The following is a 19,178-nucleotide window of genomic DNA, read 5'->3' as shown; positions in this document are numbered from 1 at the left end:
GGGATATTTTAATAATTAACTGTCGTTGACATGCAAAAAAATGTCAAGGGTAGTGTAACGGACGTTGACCTTTGCGGAGAAACCATCGAGAAGCTAGATTTCATCTAGAGTCGATCTTAATATTATCTTTAATAGGTCGAGGTTACGCGAAGATCACCTCAGCCATTCGGATACATATGTCATATAATCACCAGTTATAACATGCAAGCAAGACTCAAAATAACGCAACAAAATTTGTTTATACTTATTCTTATATACCTCACCTCATCCCTGCATAAAGAAAACAAAATATTCATCACTTTAGTACAAGAAAAGAAACCATGGCAGGATTATTACATGCCGCTACATAGGGACTGCCAGAGTAACATTGTGCTTCTTCTCAGCTTGAAGCACTTCAAATGCTTCATTATTTCCTACATCTGAGTTCTTTCTGATAGTACAAATATATCTGATGCTTCATAAGTGACGATGGTTACCTGATAATTTTGTTTACAGAGGAAATTTCATTTTAGGATCATTCTGACTTGTGGTCATAACAATGATGCAGCTCACTGTATCTCCAAGCACTGATGCTAATCTTCATGGCCCAACTTCCTGAACTTTGGAGGAAGAGAATCGTCCAAGTTCGCGTTTCGCTTGATACTGAGGTTGCGCGTCAATCCAATTGTTGAAGAGACTGTGTTTCTTCTCTTAAATCTTCCCATGTTCCAAAATGAAAAAGGTTCTTCTGGTTCACTCAAGCATACAGAAGTTCTCTCAAGATGGTTTACTGTCGCATTCTGAGGCAAGATATGAGGGTCCTGTCAGCGAGAGATCAAAGGTCAATTTTAGAACAAAACGAAAAGGTCTAGGAGAAAACAAAAGAACTTCTATGGCTTTCTGGGAGCCAAGTCAACAACTTATAGCTGTTTGGGCAACTGAGTACTGACACCAGACAAGGGATTTCAAATCTATCAGCACTAGAATTCAGAAATATAAATAAGTGATAACCAATTTACTACAAAGTTCAACCTATTGTAACAAAAGAACAAACACAGGACAATTGCATAAATGACCATGAAGGATATGCCCATATTGCACACCATGTGACAGGTTACACATTTGGTGGTCCCATCTCATCCATGCTTCAAGGATAACCACATCTTAGGTATCAACATGGACCACTATGCATCAGTCACCATTAAGGGGTTGATAGGAACACTTGAAATTTCTAGCAGCCCAATCAACCTGCTAGGCATGTAAATTGTACAGACCAAACACTTTTTTGAAACTAATGGTCATGCCAAACTAAGGGCTAATCGACTAAACTACTATATAAAACCCAAGTAGTAAGGATAAAGATGTTGATCAACGAATTAACTTGAAAGGTGAACAAAGAGATTAAACAAGAGCAATAACCAACAAAACCTCAGGCTTACAATGCATTTGATAGACTCTTGACACAACATGGACAATGAGTTGGATGTCAACTAAAGCTAGGTACAAAATCTTACATGTAGTCTTCACCCTTTTGGAAGTTAAGATACTCCTGAAGGCGGGTGGTGCAAGGTCCTATATTGAGTCATGACAATACAAATGGACCATCTCCATATGCTTCTTCATATGGGCAAACTTATGGTTTGTCAGACAGACAATAAAAAAATGGGGTACTCCTAGTATGCTGAGGGGAGTAGTAGGACTATTCAATACATAAAGAAAGATTCAGAACTACCTGCAATTCCCATAAGAGAATCCAAAGGATTTTACATGGATTATTAGTCCAAATAAAAAAAAAGAAAGAAATCATGAAAATATATGACTCGGGTTCCTACTAAATCATGAAGTTCGAGCAATGTTGGCTTGCCTAGTCCAAATAAATCTCCACATGCTAATAGGAACTTAAGGTAAGGGATGTTGATGAAATCTGGTTGTTGGGCAGGAAAGGTCTTCATCAGCTAGTCTTTATATGGGTGAATTTGATACACAGACTTAGAATATTTCCTTTTCTTTTGAGATTTATGGGCACCAAAGTATATTCCTAATATTGGCAAATTTCAATCAGGACCAGGAAGGTCTACATGACTTTTCCATCGGAATTTATGCCAATCTAAGTTTTCTAAGATTAAAAAAGGCTTAATTACCTAAATAGTCCTTCAGCATTTGGTGCTAGTACAAGTTGATCCTCAAACTATTTTGCGTCAAACTGGTCCTTGAACAAAGTTCAGTACCAATCAAATCCTTCTATCATCTATCACCATTGACAAATAACAAATTAGTGATGTTAGTCATAGTCAACCTTTTTTTCTTCTGCTTTTTTTTTTTGGGTGCTAAGTGGGCTTTAACAATTGACATGGCATACAAATCAATTCCATAGTAAAAGAAGAAAAATTAAAATTTGACGTTTTGAGATCAAGTTTGGGAGGTTTCAAGAATAGGTTTGAGCCAGTGAGTATTTTGTCTTGTGAATACCAAGCCGATGACATGAGAAATGTTAAAAGTCGAATCCACAAAAAGGTTATCACAACTCATCCATCCATTATTGCTACCAAAAGGAAGATGACAGAAAATTTTGACTGATATAGGACCAATAATGGAGAACCAATTTGATGCAAAAGATAGGCTGAGGACCAACTCAAAAGAGCACTGATGCTTGAGGACTATCCAGGAAATTTAACCTTGAAAAAAGGTCTTTTCAGTGATATTCCATGCATTTGAAGCTTGAAACCCAATTAGTTGATCAAGGGCAAGAAGAAACTTACACAAAATGTTCTAATTGGGCCAGCACCATCAGCACCATCATTGTAAGCAGCACCTGTAATAGAAACAGATTAAGACTACTCCAGGCATGCAGATTTATCTTTCCGAACAACAGAAGCAAGTTCCAGAGAGGGCTCACCTCTGCTTCTTGCTGCATGCTGAACAGAAGTACAACTCGCACTCCATTGATCGGTAGAGAAGTGTCGCTTTTCATACGGTCTCCAAGATGGAAGATCATCAGCCACTTGCTGTGGTGGGAAGTAAGACATGGGCAGTGACGATCTCAATTGACTCCGATGCTCCAAAATTTTGGAGTTTCCGTCGTCCGTTGGATGGCCAACGATTGCCTTGTTCCTAGCAATCGTGTAGTCCGAGTTCAAGGATGGCCGAAACTGGAAGAATGGGGACAATTTCACCTGGTCGTGGACATCAGGCGCCCTCCTCGGAGGAAAGCACACATTCACCTGATCTAATTGTTCCTCGCCATGTACAGATTCAATCCGACTTCCGAGACGAGATCCGAGCATTCCCTTTTCTCCATTCGAAGCTTCCCCGAGGTGAGCCATCCTGCGGAAGAGAGGAAAATAACCGCGGTGGTGGTACTTCCCGCTTCCAAGAACCCTTTCCCCGCCACTGCTGTCGCGGCCGAGGCTCTCCTGTGCTCCTCGACGAAGGGCGGGGTTCCTTGACCTGAGCTGGAAGGGGCCGAACCCACTGACCGATCGCTCTCCTTCGTCGCCATACACGATCCGCGGCGGCGGTAGCGGCGACCGAAGCCGGGGGACGCCCGCGATGGGCCTCCTCTCGAACAGGTTGAGGTAGCGGCGGTCGACGAAAGGCGAGTTGAGATTGGAAATGGAAGTCCGGGTGCGGGACTCGTCGGTGGAGATCGTATGCGGGTAGTTGTCGTCGTTGCGGCGGCTGAGGACGACGCCACCTTCACCGGCATCCGCCGGGAGTTTCCGGCGTGCAGGCGGCGGAGGAGGAGGCGGCGCGGCGGTAGGCGGGAGGGACAGGAGCCTCATGTGCAAGCGGCTGATCCAGGAGGAGCAGAGGCCCCGGCTCCGCTCGCCGTGGTGGTAGAAGAAGCCGCCCTCGCCCTCGCCTCCGCCTCCATCTCTACCACCGTTGTGGGCATTGGTGCTCTTGCTGCCCACGGAGCTCTTCAGAGAAGACGGCACTGGATTCAGAGACATATAAACAAACAGAAGGAGCGAAGTAGAGAAACACGGAGAAGAAGAAGAAGTAATCCCCCATTTTATGTCGGTCGTTCATATCAGTCTGCTGTCTGCTGCTTTCTTTTCTTCCCGATGGAGACGTTATATTTCGGAAAATGACGGCCGCTCTATCAAAACGCTATAAACTATCAGAGCGGTAAATAAACAAAAAACTGCTACGACTCGGACTGGTGGTTATATAGAACGGGCGTTATATGAGCTGATGGTATCGGTTTCTGGGACAGGTGGAGAGAGGACAGACAAGATTCGGAGCTGATCCGTGATGGAGAAGGGGACATAAAAGATGGCCGCCCCACTAAGCCATAGATTGGACTCCTGTGCGCGGAATCTGCCTTTTATTTGGCACTACCAGCAGTAACAGTAGCTGTAGGAACAGTAATTATTTGTGTTTTAATAGGATCCATATATGAAGTATATTGTTGTCTTAAACTGATCTAAGAATCAATCATAGTCCAAGAGTTAAACCAAGTAAAGAGAAAGGGAAGAACACAGTAGAAAAAGAAGATAGATAGATATACAGGTAGATAGATCGATGGATAAATACAGAGATAGATATATTGATAATCAAATTGATAGATAGATAGATAAGATAGATTGAAAGTTTAGATAATCAGATAGATGGATAAGTTTAGATAAATAAATCGACAGATCGATGAATAGAACAATGATAGAAATCAGCATATGTTCAGCAATGAAGAGAGGGTGAGAGAGAGACTGCATACCTTTGTTTTGCCTGATATGAATATGAAATCATTGCACCATACTCTGCGGTAAAAAGATAATAATACGTTGAATATTTCAACTAAATTTCCCACTACTTTCAGAAAATGAGAGAAGACAACTAATACATATATAGAGAAAGAAAGAGAAAGAGAGAGAGGTTTGAAGACAACCTTATTCTTTACAGTCGATTAATATGAGCAGCAGCAGCAGACTTTCTCCTCTGTTCATGCTTGGTTAAGAGATTGCCTTCTTTTACAACCTCTTTAACATAAGAATAAAATCATGAATCTAATTCTTATTATTTCTTCATGCTCATTGCATGAATGCAGCAATCATTGTTATGTCTTCATGCTCGATACAGAGATGACAAATTCGTTAACCTAATGTTTACAGAAATGGAGCATGGAATACATGGATATGAACTATCTTTGGTGGCTAAATTGACAGGATGTTCCATGTAAAATCTAAGCAACTTTGAACTAGCAAGTAATCAGATCATTGTTTTCTTATTAATCAAACTTTACGATACCTTTTCACCCAAAATGTCAACAAAATTGCAGGGGAAAAGAAATATGATTCCCACAAGGATTAGTTCTTCTGTGTGTTATGGTAGTAAGTGAAGCAAAAAAAACTACGTACTACCCTAGCAAAAGAATCGCTTTATTCATCACAAACCTCAACTCCATGCTAATATGTGCTGCGGAAATCCAACATCGCCGGGTATTATTAGCAGAGATTATATGAGACATGGGTGGCGAAGAAGATTACAGTGAAGCAATTGGAAGCCCCGGAGGTGGCCCTCAGTTGACAGCGCTGGTGAGAGTGAAGCAAGCGGCGGCGCTCTTGAGTTCGTTCCGTGAGACGTGAGCCATCGCCGAGTGCATCGTGTCCTTGAGCGGAGACTCGGAGCTGGTCGAGAGGATCGAGCAAGCAGTTTCCATCAGAATTGTGATTGAGATCGTAGGAAGTCGAACGAGACAGTGAGCGCAAGTGTTGGACCTTGATTCGTAGGCTCCGTCTTCGTCTATGGCGTCGAAGTCGGGTGAGATCTCATCGTCCATCGGGGCATGCAGGGTGGAAGAATGGTGAGCCCAGAAACGTTCCACCGCCTTCATGTTGATGTCGTTGTTGTCGGCGATGCTGCAGCTCTCGACGATGGAGATGCCGTTGTCGAGGAGAAGGTAGCTGGCGGCGCCATCGATCATGGTAGAAGAGGAGGAGGAGGAGGAGGAGGCGGCGAGCTGGTGGTGGCGGTGGAGCACGAGCTGACTGTTGGTGGCCTCGAGCTCCTGCTCCAAGTGGTGGATATGCAGGTGCAGGGAGCGGATGAGGCCGAGGCAGCCATGAACGGGGTCGCGGTCGCGGATGTTGGCCTCGTAGATGATGGACTTCATGGCCTCGGCCTGCTCCGGCGGGTCGAGGCGGTTAATGATCTTGAGGATGTTGCTGACGCCGAACAGGCGGTGGCAGTTCAGGAACTGCTTCGGCTGGTCGGCCGGGAAGTAGGCGGCGAGTGGGCAATCCGCCGCACATCTCCGCCGCTGGTACTTGCATGCCGCGCATGATTGGTTCGTCCCCCCCTTCACCGTCATCTCCTCCGTCTCCTTCTTCCGCCGCCGCCACCGCAAGTGGTGCTGTTGCTACTTGAACGAGGCAATCACGTCGAGGTGGTGGAGGAGGGAGAGGAGGCGAGCGTTAGAAGATACCGAGTCGGATAGAGAGAGAGGATGGGTAGTTGCGGATTTGGCGGCGGGATGGGCGCACGTGTAAAAGGTCGGAGCGGGTGACAGACTCGAAGGTGGACGAAGTCGCACGGAATCACTGCCTTATTGTTTTTTTATTTTTCGCTTTTTCTACTTTTTAAGATTTTTCAAAAAATTATAGTTGTTACAATACTTTTAAGTAAGACAGTCTTTTTTGTCTAACTTAACATTACGATAATAATCATGACTTTTAAGGATGCATCATATCGATCGATCCATATGACGTAGATTGGACTTGGCTGAACGGATACAAAATCTGAAAATAAGAGTTTCTCTCGAGAAAAATTCAAAAAGAAAATAATTTTTTCGAAAAATCATCGAAAGACTGTTTAGTTTGTTTTTTTCTCTTTTCCTTCTTCTATTTATCTTGAAGGAATATTTTAATGCATTTTACCATGAGTATATTAACAGGAGAAGTATGATTGTATTGGTTGGATAAGTGATCATATTATACAAATGAGATAATGTTTGATAATTGCTTTTAGGTAAAACCAATCTTTTAGGATATTTTTAGTTGCACAAAAAACACTTGTGATAAATTAATTTCCTTGTGTTTGGATGATCTCCAATTACTACAGTTTTTTTTTTTGGATAAAAACTACCACCAATTAGTTCAATAGTAGATGTGCAATTTGTTTCATATATGAGGATGGAGCATTTCAAATTGAAGGTTCAATTGGGGAGAATGATAGTCTCATGAATGAAACATTCTGATGTGGGAATTGAAGTGTTCCAAGTGAAGTGGGAATTTAAAGAGACTACAATAGCTTTATTGATGTGCAATCCCACAATTTCTTATGGACAATTTGCAGACTTAGTTTCTTTTTATATATCTCAAACAATGTATATTTATTTGGTCAAACAATTATCCATTCAAAAGGATACAGAATTAGTTCATCTTCCAGCATTCCTCCTGATTTCTCCTCATCCTATTTTGGATTTGATTCACTGTATTTTGCATCACAAATATTAGTTTCAGTTGTAGATATGGTATATAGCTGGTAAAAATGCTCATACATGTGATATGGATATAAAAGAAAATAATTTCACATGTGAAATTTCTCCTAGGCATCTACATACTAATATTTTATTTTATTAGGCATATATATATATATATATATATATATATATATATCCTCTTCACACACAGCTTTATACATCTTTTAGCATGCCGTGTGGTTGCTGTTGAGTTCATTGGCAGGCAAATTCCCAGTGCCTTTCTGGAGAGGGTGAAGGAGCTTTCAACAAAAGATCCAGCCATAGCCTCAGCCATGAGTTTGGGTGGTTCAATGAATCCTTTTGATTCATCTTCGTAAACAACATTGACAATGAAGCTTTTACCAACACATACTCTGTTGACCACCCAGAAGAGATCTGCAGGCTTGTCAAGGTGAAAACTCAGATTTCTGGGGAAGATGCTTAAAACTGCTAAGGTTTTGATCTCTGGGTTTATATTTCAGTTGATCTTAGCACTATATGATTTTACCCAAACAACAACAACAACATGATTGATTAGGCTCTCAACCTGAAGGTTTCCAGCCATAAACTGTTTGCTAGTGCAAGATTTACTTTGAAGCTTGAAGCAGAATCCACAAATTATGAGCAACTTGAAGCTCATCAGAAATTTGGCAAATTTCTGTCAACCATTAAATTCAAAAGAATCCACATTTCAACTTCTACCTTAAAAGTGTTACAATAATGATTAGAACTATAATAATCTCTAAAAACTGATGAAGTCACACTGCTAAATAAAATGCACATACCAAATGCTTCGATGATAACCAAAATCTTTTAACTAATGAATTATCTTGAAGTTGAAGGTCATGTCGCGAGTCAGCTGCTAGTCAACAAAAGGAAATTAACTTGTAAATATGAAAAGATTATGTTAAATTCACATGAGCAAATTAAAACAAAAGGTCGCAAGTTCAACCGTGCACTTGATAGCTATATCCCGTTGTTCAATATAGACAATAAGCACAGAAACAAGGTGTGGTTCCGTGCCATGACATTTTGTCCCGTCTCACTGAGATGAAATTACAAAATCTGAGACTCAAAGAAGTCAGCAGATTCTGATCCTTGACGATTTTTAGGCTGCTTCAACCTCCAAAAAAGAAGTCGTAAAGTAACAGGATCTACGTTCTTTGAGCTTTACATGCGTGTAGAAGCAGCAGGGTAGCACTACCATCGTCACTTGTCTTTCTCTGCCAATGTTAACAAAAACGAAGAAGTAATGAACAAATTTGTAAGCACTAACAAGCCAGCCAGTCGAGTTACCGAATGCGGCTGAAATAACTGCTAAGACTTTGCCTCGTAATGTCATGTTGCCGTCATCTCATGTTACAGCACTGAGGCTTCCCGGCCTGCAACTTGTCCCACAAGCATGTCATTTGCCTTGGGGACTGGTAGTGTGCAGTGTAGTAATCGTCTATGCATCCAAACTGACAGAACTTGACACTGTGTTTGTATTCAACTGCTCGAGTGCTATTGAACTGCTCAACCCACATGCCCATGCTCACATCTTCCATTTTAAACAACTGCATAATTTAGAAAACTCATCATCATAATGTGTAACCATTAATCAAAATCTTCATTGGATATGCAGGGGTTAACAAAAGATGTTAATCACAATATAATTTGTTTGTATATTGTTTCATTTCTCTTCATAAATGAAGAAAAAGCACAAACCTTAGCAACCAAAAACAAAAACAGAAGATAAAATCATTATGTTAAGGTAACTAGTAAGCTGAGTTTTAAACTTCGTGCTGTTCAGTACAGTTTAGCCGGGTGTCTCCTCCAGATGGTACGCTAGAATGGATCGGACCTTTGCCAGACTTGGAAGGTCACCCTCCACTTATATTCTTGCAAACAGGCACAATTAGTTGCAACTAGTTCCCAGTTTATCGTGCCCCAATAATGTTACTACTTGTATTGCTAAGCTAAATATAAAAGTAGCTACTCAATAGAAGAATTAAATATGCTTACCCGTAACTTATGTTTCTCGAAATCAGATATGATGAACTGTGCAATATCAGATGATACAACATATCCAGGACCATTTGCATATGGTGGATAATTCTCTTCAGGCCATTCCTGCAAAAGGAGATCCATAACAACTGAGCACGTTAAATGCGTTACTTTGTTGTATGAGATGATAGTAATCATATTTTTCAAGCAAAACTAACAGTTAGTCTACGTAATAGAAAAATAACTTTAATCTAATGTATAGCATACTGGATGTCCAACCAGATTAATTACGTATTGGGCAGTAAAAGATGATGAGACTACAAAAGGGTACATGGTTAAATGGGAAAAGATGCATACTAGAGCAATATATATATATATATATATATATATATATATATCAATGGGTAATATTGTATTATCATGAACCATGAGTAAAATTTAAGATGGCACAACTGTAAAATGCGAGTTATAAGGAGGAAACATCAAACGAAAGATATGACCTCATTTTCTTGTTAATGATATATGTGGATACATAGGAATATGCAGCTGCATTCTCATGCTTATGCAGAGGACCATATAAGTCACGGCATTGGTGTATGTGAATCTAGCATATGCAGTATTTTTGTGCTTATGTGGAACTTATAAGTGGACATGTTTGGCGCACATGCAACTCCACATTTATCATATGCAGTAACACCATACATTGTGGTCATAGTCCTTACACAGTGAACCAAATATCTACATATGCATACACAGCAACAAAAACTCTTTGGAACCCTGACTACGAGCACATGATCAGACACAAAAATCTGAAAACATTTATCACACCGAGTCTTTGAAAAAGCATGAACGCATCACTGGTGTTGAAAAAGTTTACATCTCCCACTGAGCGTTGATTAACAGCTATCGTTCAAACTAAATGGCATTAATAAATAATATCATATACTTTCAGTTCAAATGAAAAAACAATAAACAACAAAGTTTTTCCCTGCCAGCCAATTAAGAAATACAACTATCATCTAAGAAGCATACCAAAGATACAACTCAACATTTGAACTAAGTTTAGATTATGAACTTGATCCACTATATATGCATATTATCGACAACAAGACATATTGAGAAACCCAAGGATTGTAATTTCATACCGTACCGAAGTTTCGAGTGTAACTCAGTACAGTATGGTACAGAGTATTGAGCGGTACACCAGAGTGTACCGCTCGATGTGTATGTGTGTGTGTGTATATATATATAAGTTATAAGAAAAAGGCAATGTTGCCTCCTTTTTCTGCCCGCGTGGGGAGAAGAAACCGAGGTTTCCTTCTCCCCGCGCAAAAAAGGGCGACGAGGTGACCTCGTCGCCTCGTCGTCTTGACGACGCTTCGTTTCTTCTCCCCGCGACGTCACCGAGGCTTCTTCTTCCCGCACGGATGATAAGTCGCCGATGACGCCAAGGCCTCGTCGCCTCAGACGAGGAGGATACGACATCTCATCTGCGACGTCCGATGAGAGAGGACGGCGACGGATCGAGATCGTCGAGGGAGAGCAATGCCAAATCTCCAGGTTCTCCCTTTTCTTCTCCCTCAGCTAATACCACCAGGTAGCGAGTAGCGACGGTACTGCTCAGTAGCGAGCGGTCCACATATCGGTCTGCTGGCAGACCAGTACGTATCTCCCGGTATGAGCGATATTATTCGAAATTAAAATCCTTAGAGAAACCTATATTCAAGGATATATACGCATCAACTGTGGAGGAGATACTTTTTTATTTAACCCCATTGCCAGAGAATGTAAAAGGAGACTCATGGATACGACTACTTGTCAAACATGACCCTAGGAAGTTACAGGTGCTCCAGGATCAAAAAAATCACTTGAAAACTTTCAGGAATCAGAAGAGTCACATCGTTACATTCATCGACCAGCACTGGACAAAATTGAGGCTATCCTTGAGATCAGTGGTGTTGATTATGCCATATACAGCTTGCATGAGAAGATCTGAATGCTGTTTTTGTGTTTTCTCTCTTTGTTTGAAATAATAATTAATTGCTTTCCTAGGGTTACATCCATTTTGTGTTTCTTGTTTCATGATACCAAATATTTCTGATTTCAAAATAGTCATAACTTATTGTGAGAAAGTCAGCCAAACATCTTTTCTTTTCCTTACATAATTAGATGAAGGAGACTTAGCCTTGCAAAAGAATTTCTTAGACACTTCAAGAAGTCCATAGTTCAACCAAAAACAAATAGACAAACTTTAATCTACCCAAGTTTCCTCTAATCATTGCAAAGATTCTTATACCTCTCACCAACCAAGCATTGCAGATACGTTTCAGGAAACAGGATCTAATCAGTATAATTTCTACTAGTGCAAAAAATGTAAATCCTAGAATGATAAGACAGAACAAAAGTACAATATTAAAATATTGCATACAGAGTTAGAAGGGATATTATAATGCTCTGAAATTTTGTTACTTGTGTAAAACCTTATATATGATATGGCGATTGCTTAGACTGCAATTGTGCTTAGATATGAGAAAAACTTGCATTTATGTACCTCATATGTCACAGCCCATTTCCCTTCTCGCAATGGCTTGTGGTAGTAATTCATGTTACCCACATATAAGCTTTTGTCACTAGGGACTTTTCTGACTTTATTCATCACTGAATCAACTCTAACAAAGGTATCATCATCACATTTCATTATATAGCGAGCAGCAACAGTACGAACCTATTAAAGCAAGAAAAGGAAAAAAGAAAACCACAAGATTATAAATAATTGATAATTAAGACCAAAAATAGCAGAGCAAGCAATTCAAGGCAAAACAGATCATAGTCAATACAAACCCCATATTCACATATGGCAACAGTCTTGAGAACAACAAGATCATAGCTATCTAGGAAAGGCACTATAACAATATCACCAAAGAACTCTGCCTCTTTCTTCAACTCAATATTCACCTCCTTTCTTCCATGCTGTTCGAACAAAATACTCTATTAGTTAGCATCTCTCCAAAATAAAAGGATGGAAAATGTAGGTCAGAGTAGCTTGAAATTTTACCAGAGCAACAAAAAACCGAGCCACCATATTAGATGATTTTTTAACTTCACACATCCATGACTTCCGGACAGCCATACGCTCTGCAAAATGGTTGCCTGCAGAAAGGATGCCAATGAAAAGTTCAACCGGTCCATCAGGAAGTGGCAGGGCCTGCCATTCTGCTGACATTTCTAGATTCTTTTGTGGAGCAAAGCTAGGATGAGAAGTTGGCAATGAACCAGCAAAAATGGATTGGACATGAAGGTCCCCATTAACCGACAGGCCTGTCGCATCCTCAAGAACAAAACCCTACACAGGACATAAACCATTACATCAACAAAATGTTGAGTCCCAATCATATCAGCTGTGGGGCTTTTGCAACTGAAACTTACAGTGCGGTAAGGAAAAGAGGTCACATGTCTCCCATCAACAGTGACATGATAACCTTCTAATCCAGCACTTAGAGTGAGAACAAACAACTTGTCTTCTACGAATGGATATGGCCAATCAACAGAAATCTTCTTTGTCCTACCAATCAACCGGTTTAACCACCATGTTGCCTTTGACTCTTCCATCCCATTGTCATCATCACGGATCCACTTTTCACACTTCAGTAGCCCATCAACTGAAATATCAGTAAACAATGAGCTCATTAATCAACGATCATTAATGAACCAAAACAGAAAACACACCTATCTCTTTGTAAAACACACATAAGGTTCTCAGAATGCAAATCTCCACTCTCAAGGTAATTGTAGAAGAAATTTACAGCAACAAAAGAAAAAAGAAACCAAAATGTTTTTTTCATATAACAATGTTGCAATTCAAAATTTTAGCATGCTATTGCAAAAAGCAAACCCAATTTCAAAACTTGGAACTCGCAGCATTCGATAGCAAAATTATGAAAATTAGTTTTTTTCCTAAAGTGTCACGTGACTCATGACAGAGAATAGCTAAAGGTGGAAGCTTGAGAAACCCACCGGATTCCTCGTTAGCCATGGACGTCCAACCCTCGCAACGTTGGGACTTTCCCCACTGCATGCGGTAGCACGTGTTCTGCTCGATCACAGGCTTCCCACTCCAATCCCCCTTCAACCGGGGGTTGAAATGCAGTATCCTCGGCGGGTCCTCCCCGTCCACCGTCTTGATTCCCAGCAGCTCCATCATAAACTGAGAGACCATGATCTCCTTCTTCCCTTCGCTCAAGGCCGTGATCTTGGGGTCGTATTCTGGGTGGGCCTTGTACGGCTTCGCAACCAGGGTGATGTGCGACCCCAACGTCAGCCCACAGGGTAGCACCATCAACCTCCCCCGCTCAAGGAACTTCTCCCCAGAAAGGATGATCGAGTGCGGACAGTTATCCTCCGTCCGGTTCTCGTCCTTCGTCGTCGCTAGGTCCGCCAGAGGAACAGTTTTTAGCTCCTCCAGCATCTTCCGGCCCACCTCCCACGCGTCCTTCGCGGCCTTGTGAAGCCCTGAGAACGGCCGGCCGCCGACCGCGGTGACGTTGAGGACCCGGAAATCGAGCCCCGAAGCGGACATCACCCGTCGTGGGTCGGAGGGGAGGCGAGGGCCGGCGGGGCCGCTGGCGGAATTGTGGAGAAGGCGCGCGCGCCGGGAAGGGCGGAGGGGAGCGGGCCGGACCTCGGCGCCGAGATTGAGGGGGAGGCTAAAGGCATCGCCGCCGAGGAGCCCGGAAGCGGCGTAGGCGGAGGAAGGGGAGGGGATCCGGTAGGAGAGGAACGGGTACTCGAAGAAGAAGACGAGCGCGCCGTAGAGGAGGGCAAGGACGAGGAGAACCTGCAGAGGCCACTTCCGACCGAGCGAAACCACCGCGTCGAGGTTCGCCGATCTCCTCATCGTCGCCCCCCCCACCCTCACCACCTCCGGCCCTCCCCCGGATCAGGAACAGAGGGCACGGAGAACCGCCAACTCCGCAACTTCTTCTCCGATCGGTCCGGGCAAGAACCGATGGAATAAGAGAAGAGAAGAAGACGACGACGACGACGACGACGGAGGAGGAGGAGGAGTTCGTGGGGGTGGTGGGGGCGGTGGGAAGGGAAAGGCGAAAAGAAAGCCGTTTTCGAGGTCGGTGGCTCGGTCGACGGGGGTATTTATAGCAGTCTATTTTTATTCTTCCTGTTACCACAGTTTGGTATGTTTTAAATATTTTTCATCATTAACGAACACGTGTCCTTGCAGATTCTGAAATTTTGATTTTTCGAGAACAGCCGTCCGTTTTCTTTTGATTGTATCAGAAACGCCTATCTGTCGTATTCAATTGTCTAAACCACTCTCGTAACCATCAAAACCAATTATTTTCCTGCCGAAATCTGACTGGCCTTAATCTATTTCTAACATTAGAGTGAACTAATAATAGGATTTTCCATCGAGATTCAGTATTTAAAATATTGTAACTTTGGAAATATTATGATCATATTTTAATTAATTCAAATCGCCTTCAATCTTAGTTATTAATTTTATTATAGGTTTAGATTGTTCTTATGCATTATATAAGAACGATAAAGATTATCGTATAACATGATTTGAAATGAATATATTAGCCGACTTAGCCAGTAAAAATCTTGATCATCAATAAAAATGTATTGATACTGAATTTAGTTTTCTCAAAAATTAAAAGAAGCATGATTAATATTAAATTTTTAAGTGACTTTGAATATTAAGATTTATTAGTTTATGTTAATTATGTTATAGCCCATACAATATCCATTATAACAATTTGGAAACTATAATAGTTTCAAAATAAAATGTTATGTAAACATGATTCTCTAAGCATCTTGGTGGAATAGAATTTAGTACCTTCTATTTTTCAATTCCAACTTGAACTTTTCTTATAAAACTTCTGCTTCTCAATTTGGATTTCTTTGATTTGATCCACAGTTTTTATTTTTGTCATCCATCCAAGTTCAATTGAAACAATTTGTCTTTTTGTAGTGGAGGATCCACTCAAGATCTTACCCATTCCTAAGTCTTTAATTTCCTTGAATTATAAAACAATTATTGTTGTTACCTTTCCCTTCCAGAAGAATAATGGCAAGCTGATCTTACTTATAGGTTGATGACAACATGCTAAAGTGGATTTATTTCACTGGTTGAGTTGTTCTTGACATATGATTTATGGTTGAGACTAATTAAGATGAGCTTCCAATCCCTTCTCACCTACCCAACCAGCTTTGTTCCCTGCACATATGCATTGTGTATTCTGTTCTTTGCTCATGCATTTTTATGAGATACTGATGCATGTGTTTAGCAGGATAGAATTGCTAAGAATGAAGAATTTGTACCTTGGATTCTTGGGATTGATCATTGAGTTGTTTTTATGATTGGTTATGATCCTTAGTTATTTGTTTATGTCTTTTATAAGATAATTAGGAAACTGAAGATGAACATTATTCCCTTGTGATAAATATTTTAATTGGGTAACCACAAATTTCAAAGTCTAAGCCATAGAAATAAGACCCAATGAGTACCAAACTATAATGTAAGTCAGATTAGACTTAACATGTCAATTGGCCAAAATAGAGAGCTATCAACACACCATGCCTGGACTATGATAAAAAATTTAATTAGATTTAAATACAACTCAATTTATTCTCTTTGTTCCTTTTATTTGTTGTTGCTCACTCTTGCAAGTCTGTATTCTGCATAAGATCCAGTGATGCTCATCTGCACTCCATTGTCTCTTTGTATCAGCTTTTGTTTTGCTCCTTTTCCCCCCTCTCTTTCAAGTCTCTGTCCTGTATCTGATGGGACTGCATAAGATACAATGATGAGGTAGGTGGTGGAAGAAAGCAGCCAACTAACAGCATGTTGGAGCTCTTTGTTTTTGAAGTGTTGGGAGGCTGTCAGGAGACTCAACCTTGCTGGACAAACTGACTTTGGAGCATCAGCTGGTTCTCTTCATCTGTTAAGCAACACATACTGTATATTATATTGTTTGATTGGTTGTCAGATGATCTTTTTGATTCTGAACAATTGTTTGATTGCCCCATGACTGGTAAATTCTTGAAGCCTAACATGGCTGTCACTGATAATTGGATCATATATGATTAATACCCTTCTCTAGAGAAATTTATATCAACTCCATATGCTAGAACTCATCTTCAGCCTCCTATGTTGTGGGAGCAACTTGCAAGCTCCCACAACATGAGGGGTGCATTCATCAGGTTGGAGCTATGATGGTTATAATGGATATCAGTAGAATTGGGATCCATCCATCAGGTTGGAGCTATGATGGTTATAATGGATATCAATAGAATTGGGATGCATCCATCATGTTGGAGCTATGATGGTTATATTGGATATCAATAGAATGTTGAAATGTTCTGCATTTCTATTTACAGGCTAAATGAGTGGTTGGGCTCATCTCCTATCTTTATGAAATTTTTTATCTTTTAGTTTCTCTGTTTATATGTTAATCTTCCAACCACAAACTGTATGTCATATCACATCTTTTACTTCCAATAAACATTAAACTAATCACCATATATATATATATATATATAACTTATTCCTCAAACCAAATATATACTACTCTATTTAGTCAAAATTAAGAAAAACTGAACTAAATTTATAAGTACTAAATGAGTTGTGCAAGCATTTTTAGCTAGTTTATTCGTGCTCAGTAAATTAATGAATTAATTATCGTCATGACAAATGATATTAAAGTCAACATAATATTAGACATGATGAGAGATAGTGTACAACTACTATTAGGTGAGGTCTTATGTATCATATTAAAATCTGAATGTGAATTTGTTAGTCTTTTAATAAGAATATCAAATCCTTGAATAGAAGATATTATAAAATTATAATTTAGTCTCATGTCTAAAATAGAATAAAACTTAAATGGACTTGAAAGATCTAAATGTATCAGTTATATTTAACTTGGGTTTAAGTAATTCAAATTCAATAAGTTGATACATCAGTTACCTCATCAAGTCATATTCTAATATCATATTTTATATATATATATATATATATATATATATATATATATATATATATAAGAGGAAAAAAATTTCAATGAATTTTTATATTGTTGAAAACTTTTTATCATGATAAGAGAACATTCTTAAGAATTAATATACAAATATGAAGGATCAAGAATTAATGTGTAAAAGCTCAAAAATGACCCCGAAAACTAATCACCAAAAATAAAAATGTGCTGTAATATGATATGCATGTGTCAAGTTGTTTCTTAGATTGAAGTTGAGAAGGAAAACAAAAGGCATTTTGTCCTATAGAGACAAACTGGATGAAAGCAAACAAGCCCGGAGAAGGCTCTGCATATGGCTTGTTTTTGGACCACCCAAACTCATTTCTTGAACTTAGGAAACATGACAAAAAGTGTTGGGACTTGATTAGTTCTAATCTAGTATGGTTTCTCTCTCAATGGGAAAGGAAAGGCTCAAGCTTTAAGCTTCTTTTCCCCTCTCTCCATTTTGGGGGGGTGATGGTGACTGCATGAAAACCACACACAAAAGTAGAGTGGGATCAGAGCAGAACTCTTCCCCTCCAACTAAACCCAGAAAGGGTGAACAAGCATCATTCACTGATATATTTATTTGCAAAATGCTCACTTTGCACAATTAATTTCCAGATTAGTTGGTAAGCAGATGACATATGTAAAGGTGATTAAAACAACCTTGACATGTTTAGTCTAATTCTAGACCTTACATAAATGAAGATCCAATCTTGATCTATGATTGGCCAATGAAAGTTTGATTGAATATTTTATCAGCCATCTATCACTATCTGCCTGTGGGTGAAATATTTAATGAACACTAATCTGCATTATATTTATTCATGGGACTTTGCACATTAAATGGAACAATGCAATCTTTTTTATTGTTTCAGTGTCTTAATATTTTCATATATTGCTGAAGAGTGATGGGAAAATGTTTTATTTTCTGTTCATGCTTGACATCTTTTGCCTTCAGCATTTGATTGCTTGCAAAACTGCACATGAATAGGATAGAATTCACACAAATGAGCTTTGTTTATAGTGCATGTGGGTGAGTCTCTCTCCCCTTATTATTGGTGTGTCACAGTGCATTAACCTGTTCTTTCTGTTGGTTATGTTTATAGTGAGCTTTCCTAGTTTTGGATCAAGTTTAATGATGCTTTTGGGCACCAATAGGAATATCTTTTAGTTGTTTTGCTGTGACCTCATCCAAATGAATGACACTGAACTGAGCTGGTCTGGCAGCAACAAAACAGTGCACACATATAGGAAAGAAATAGAAAGAAAGAAACACATCAAATCAGAAGCAGAAACACCACCATTTTTCCCACATCTCAAACTCCAAAGACATCATCAGCCTTTCTGATAACACACTGCTGATACATTCCTAAAAGCCTTCAAGTCCTTCACTTCCATGGCATCCAGCACCAAAAACATTCCTTCTTCCAAAGGCTACAGCTGATTCATAACTAGTAGGTGTTTCTGATACATCCTAAAGAGCATCATTCCAACCAAGTGATCTGTATAATCCAAATTATGGTTACAGTGCACAGTCTACAGGAACATCCATATTATGACTTTCTTTGAGGCCAATTGGTTTTTTAGTATCTTTGTTGCAGTAGAATCCTCTGTCCATCTTCAGCCATACACTTTGCAGTGCTTGACTGATGAAGGAAACTCTTTGAAGCATGTTGCTTCTTGGAGAACTCCATGAGACATGAACTGTAATATGA

At 39.9% G+C, this 19,178-nt stretch overlaps 3 protein-coding genes across 5 annotated transcripts; all 3 read right to left on the bottom strand.

Annotated features, from left to right (window-relative positions):
- Window positions 1-220: 220 nt before the first annotated feature.
- Window positions 221-4,015, bottom strand: LOC135639707 (uncharacterized). Its single transcript, XM_065153571.1, has 3 exons — window positions 2,876-4,015; window positions 2,739-2,791; window positions 221-800 (listed from the first exon to the last, which is right to left on the bottom strand). The coding sequence occupies exons 1-3, from the start codon at window positions 3,930-3,932 to the stop codon at window positions 573-575; spliced, it is 1,338 nt and encodes a 445-aa protein (XP_065009643.1). The 5' UTR covers window positions 3,933-4,015; the 3' UTR covers window positions 221-572.
- Window positions 4,016-5,360: 1,345 nt separating this feature from the next.
- LOC135640622 (LOB domain-containing protein 27-like) lies at window positions 5,361-6,356 on the bottom strand. The gene is made up of 2 exons (XM_065155278.1): window positions 5,697-6,356; window positions 5,361-5,606 (listed from the first exon to the last, which is right to left on the bottom strand). Exons 1-2 carry the CDS (start codon window positions 6,287-6,289, stop codon window positions 5,498-5,500), a joined length of 702 nt encoding a protein of 233 aa, XP_065011350.1. The 5' UTR covers window positions 6,290-6,356; the 3' UTR covers window positions 5,361-5,497.
- A 1,945-nt stretch (window positions 6,357-8,301) lies between these two features.
- LOC103989427 (hydroxyproline O-galactosyltransferase GALT6) lies at window positions 8,302-14,493 on the bottom strand. Of its 3 annotated transcripts, none has more exons than XM_009408266.3 (8): window positions 13,439-14,493; window positions 12,851-13,083; window positions 12,480-12,767; window positions 12,266-12,394; window positions 11,976-12,149; window positions 9,443-9,550; window positions 8,768-8,994; window positions 8,302-8,661 (listed from the first exon to the last, which is right to left on the bottom strand). In XM_009408266.3, exons 1-7 carry the CDS (start codon window positions 14,316-14,318, stop codon window positions 8,788-8,790), a joined length of 2,019 nt encoding a protein of 672 aa, XP_009406541.2. In that variant the 5' UTR covers window positions 14,319-14,493; the 3' UTR covers window positions 8,302-8,661; window positions 8,768-8,787. The 3 variants fall into 3 exon arrangements, 2 of the variants coding, with proteins under 2 accessions (XP_009406541.2, XP_009406540.2); XR_010497810.1 differs by having other exon boundaries at window positions 8,522-8,661; window positions 8,735-8,994; window positions 13,439-14,437; XM_009408265.3 differs by having other exon boundaries at window positions 8,302-8,994.
- Window positions 14,494-19,178: the final 4,685 nt, after the last annotated feature.

This window comes from Musa acuminata, chromosome BXJ3-6 (genome assembly GCF_036884655.1).
Source record: "Musa acuminata AAA Group cultivar baxijiao chromosome BXJ3-6, Cavendish_Baxijiao_AAA, whole genome shotgun sequence".
Classification (NCBI taxonomy): Eukaryota; Viridiplantae; Streptophyta; class Magnoliopsida; order Zingiberales; family Musaceae; genus Musa; species Musa acuminata.
This window is presented reverse-complemented; position numbering and strand designations above follow the sequence as displayed.

What these genes read in the sequence shown, in the direction of transcription:
- LOC135639707 (XM_065153571.1), bottom strand. Translation starts at nt 3,932, where the DNA reads ATGTCTCTGAATCCAGTGCCGTCTTCTCTGAAGAGCTCCGTGGGCAGC. An exon ending in GCATGCAGCAAGAAGCAGAG is followed by an intron (nt 2,792 to 2,875) that starts GTGAGCCCTCTC and finishes TTTCTATTACAG; the next exon opens with GTGCTGCTTACAATGATGGT. An exon ending in GCCCAATTAGAACATTTTGT is followed by an intron (nt 801 to 2,738) that starts GTAAGTTTCTTC and finishes TCTCGCTGACAG; the next exon opens with GACCCTCATATCTTGCCTCA.
- LOC103989427 (XM_009408265.3), bottom strand. Translation starts at nt 14,318, where the DNA reads ATGAGGAGATCGGCGAACCTCGACGCGGTGGTTTCGCTCGGTCGGAAG. An exon ending in CTCGGTTTTTTGTTGCTCTG is followed by an intron (nt 12,395 to 12,479) that starts GTAAAATTTCAA and finishes TTGTTCGAACAG; the next exon opens with CATGGAAGAAAGGAGGTGAA. An exon ending in AATGGGCTGTGACATATGAG is followed by an intron (nt 9,551 to 11,975) that starts GTACATAAATGC and finishes CTCCTTTTGCAG; the next exon opens with GAATGGCCTGAAGAGAATTA.
- LOC135640622 (XM_065155278.1), bottom strand. Translation starts at nt 6,289, where the DNA reads ATGACGGTGAAGGGGGGGACGAACCAATCATGCGCGGCATGCAAGTAC. An exon ending in GACGGAGCCTACGAATCAAG is followed by an intron (nt 5,607 to 5,696) that starts GTCCAACACTTG and finishes CCTCTCGACCAG; the next exon opens with CTCCGAGTCTCCGCTCAAGG.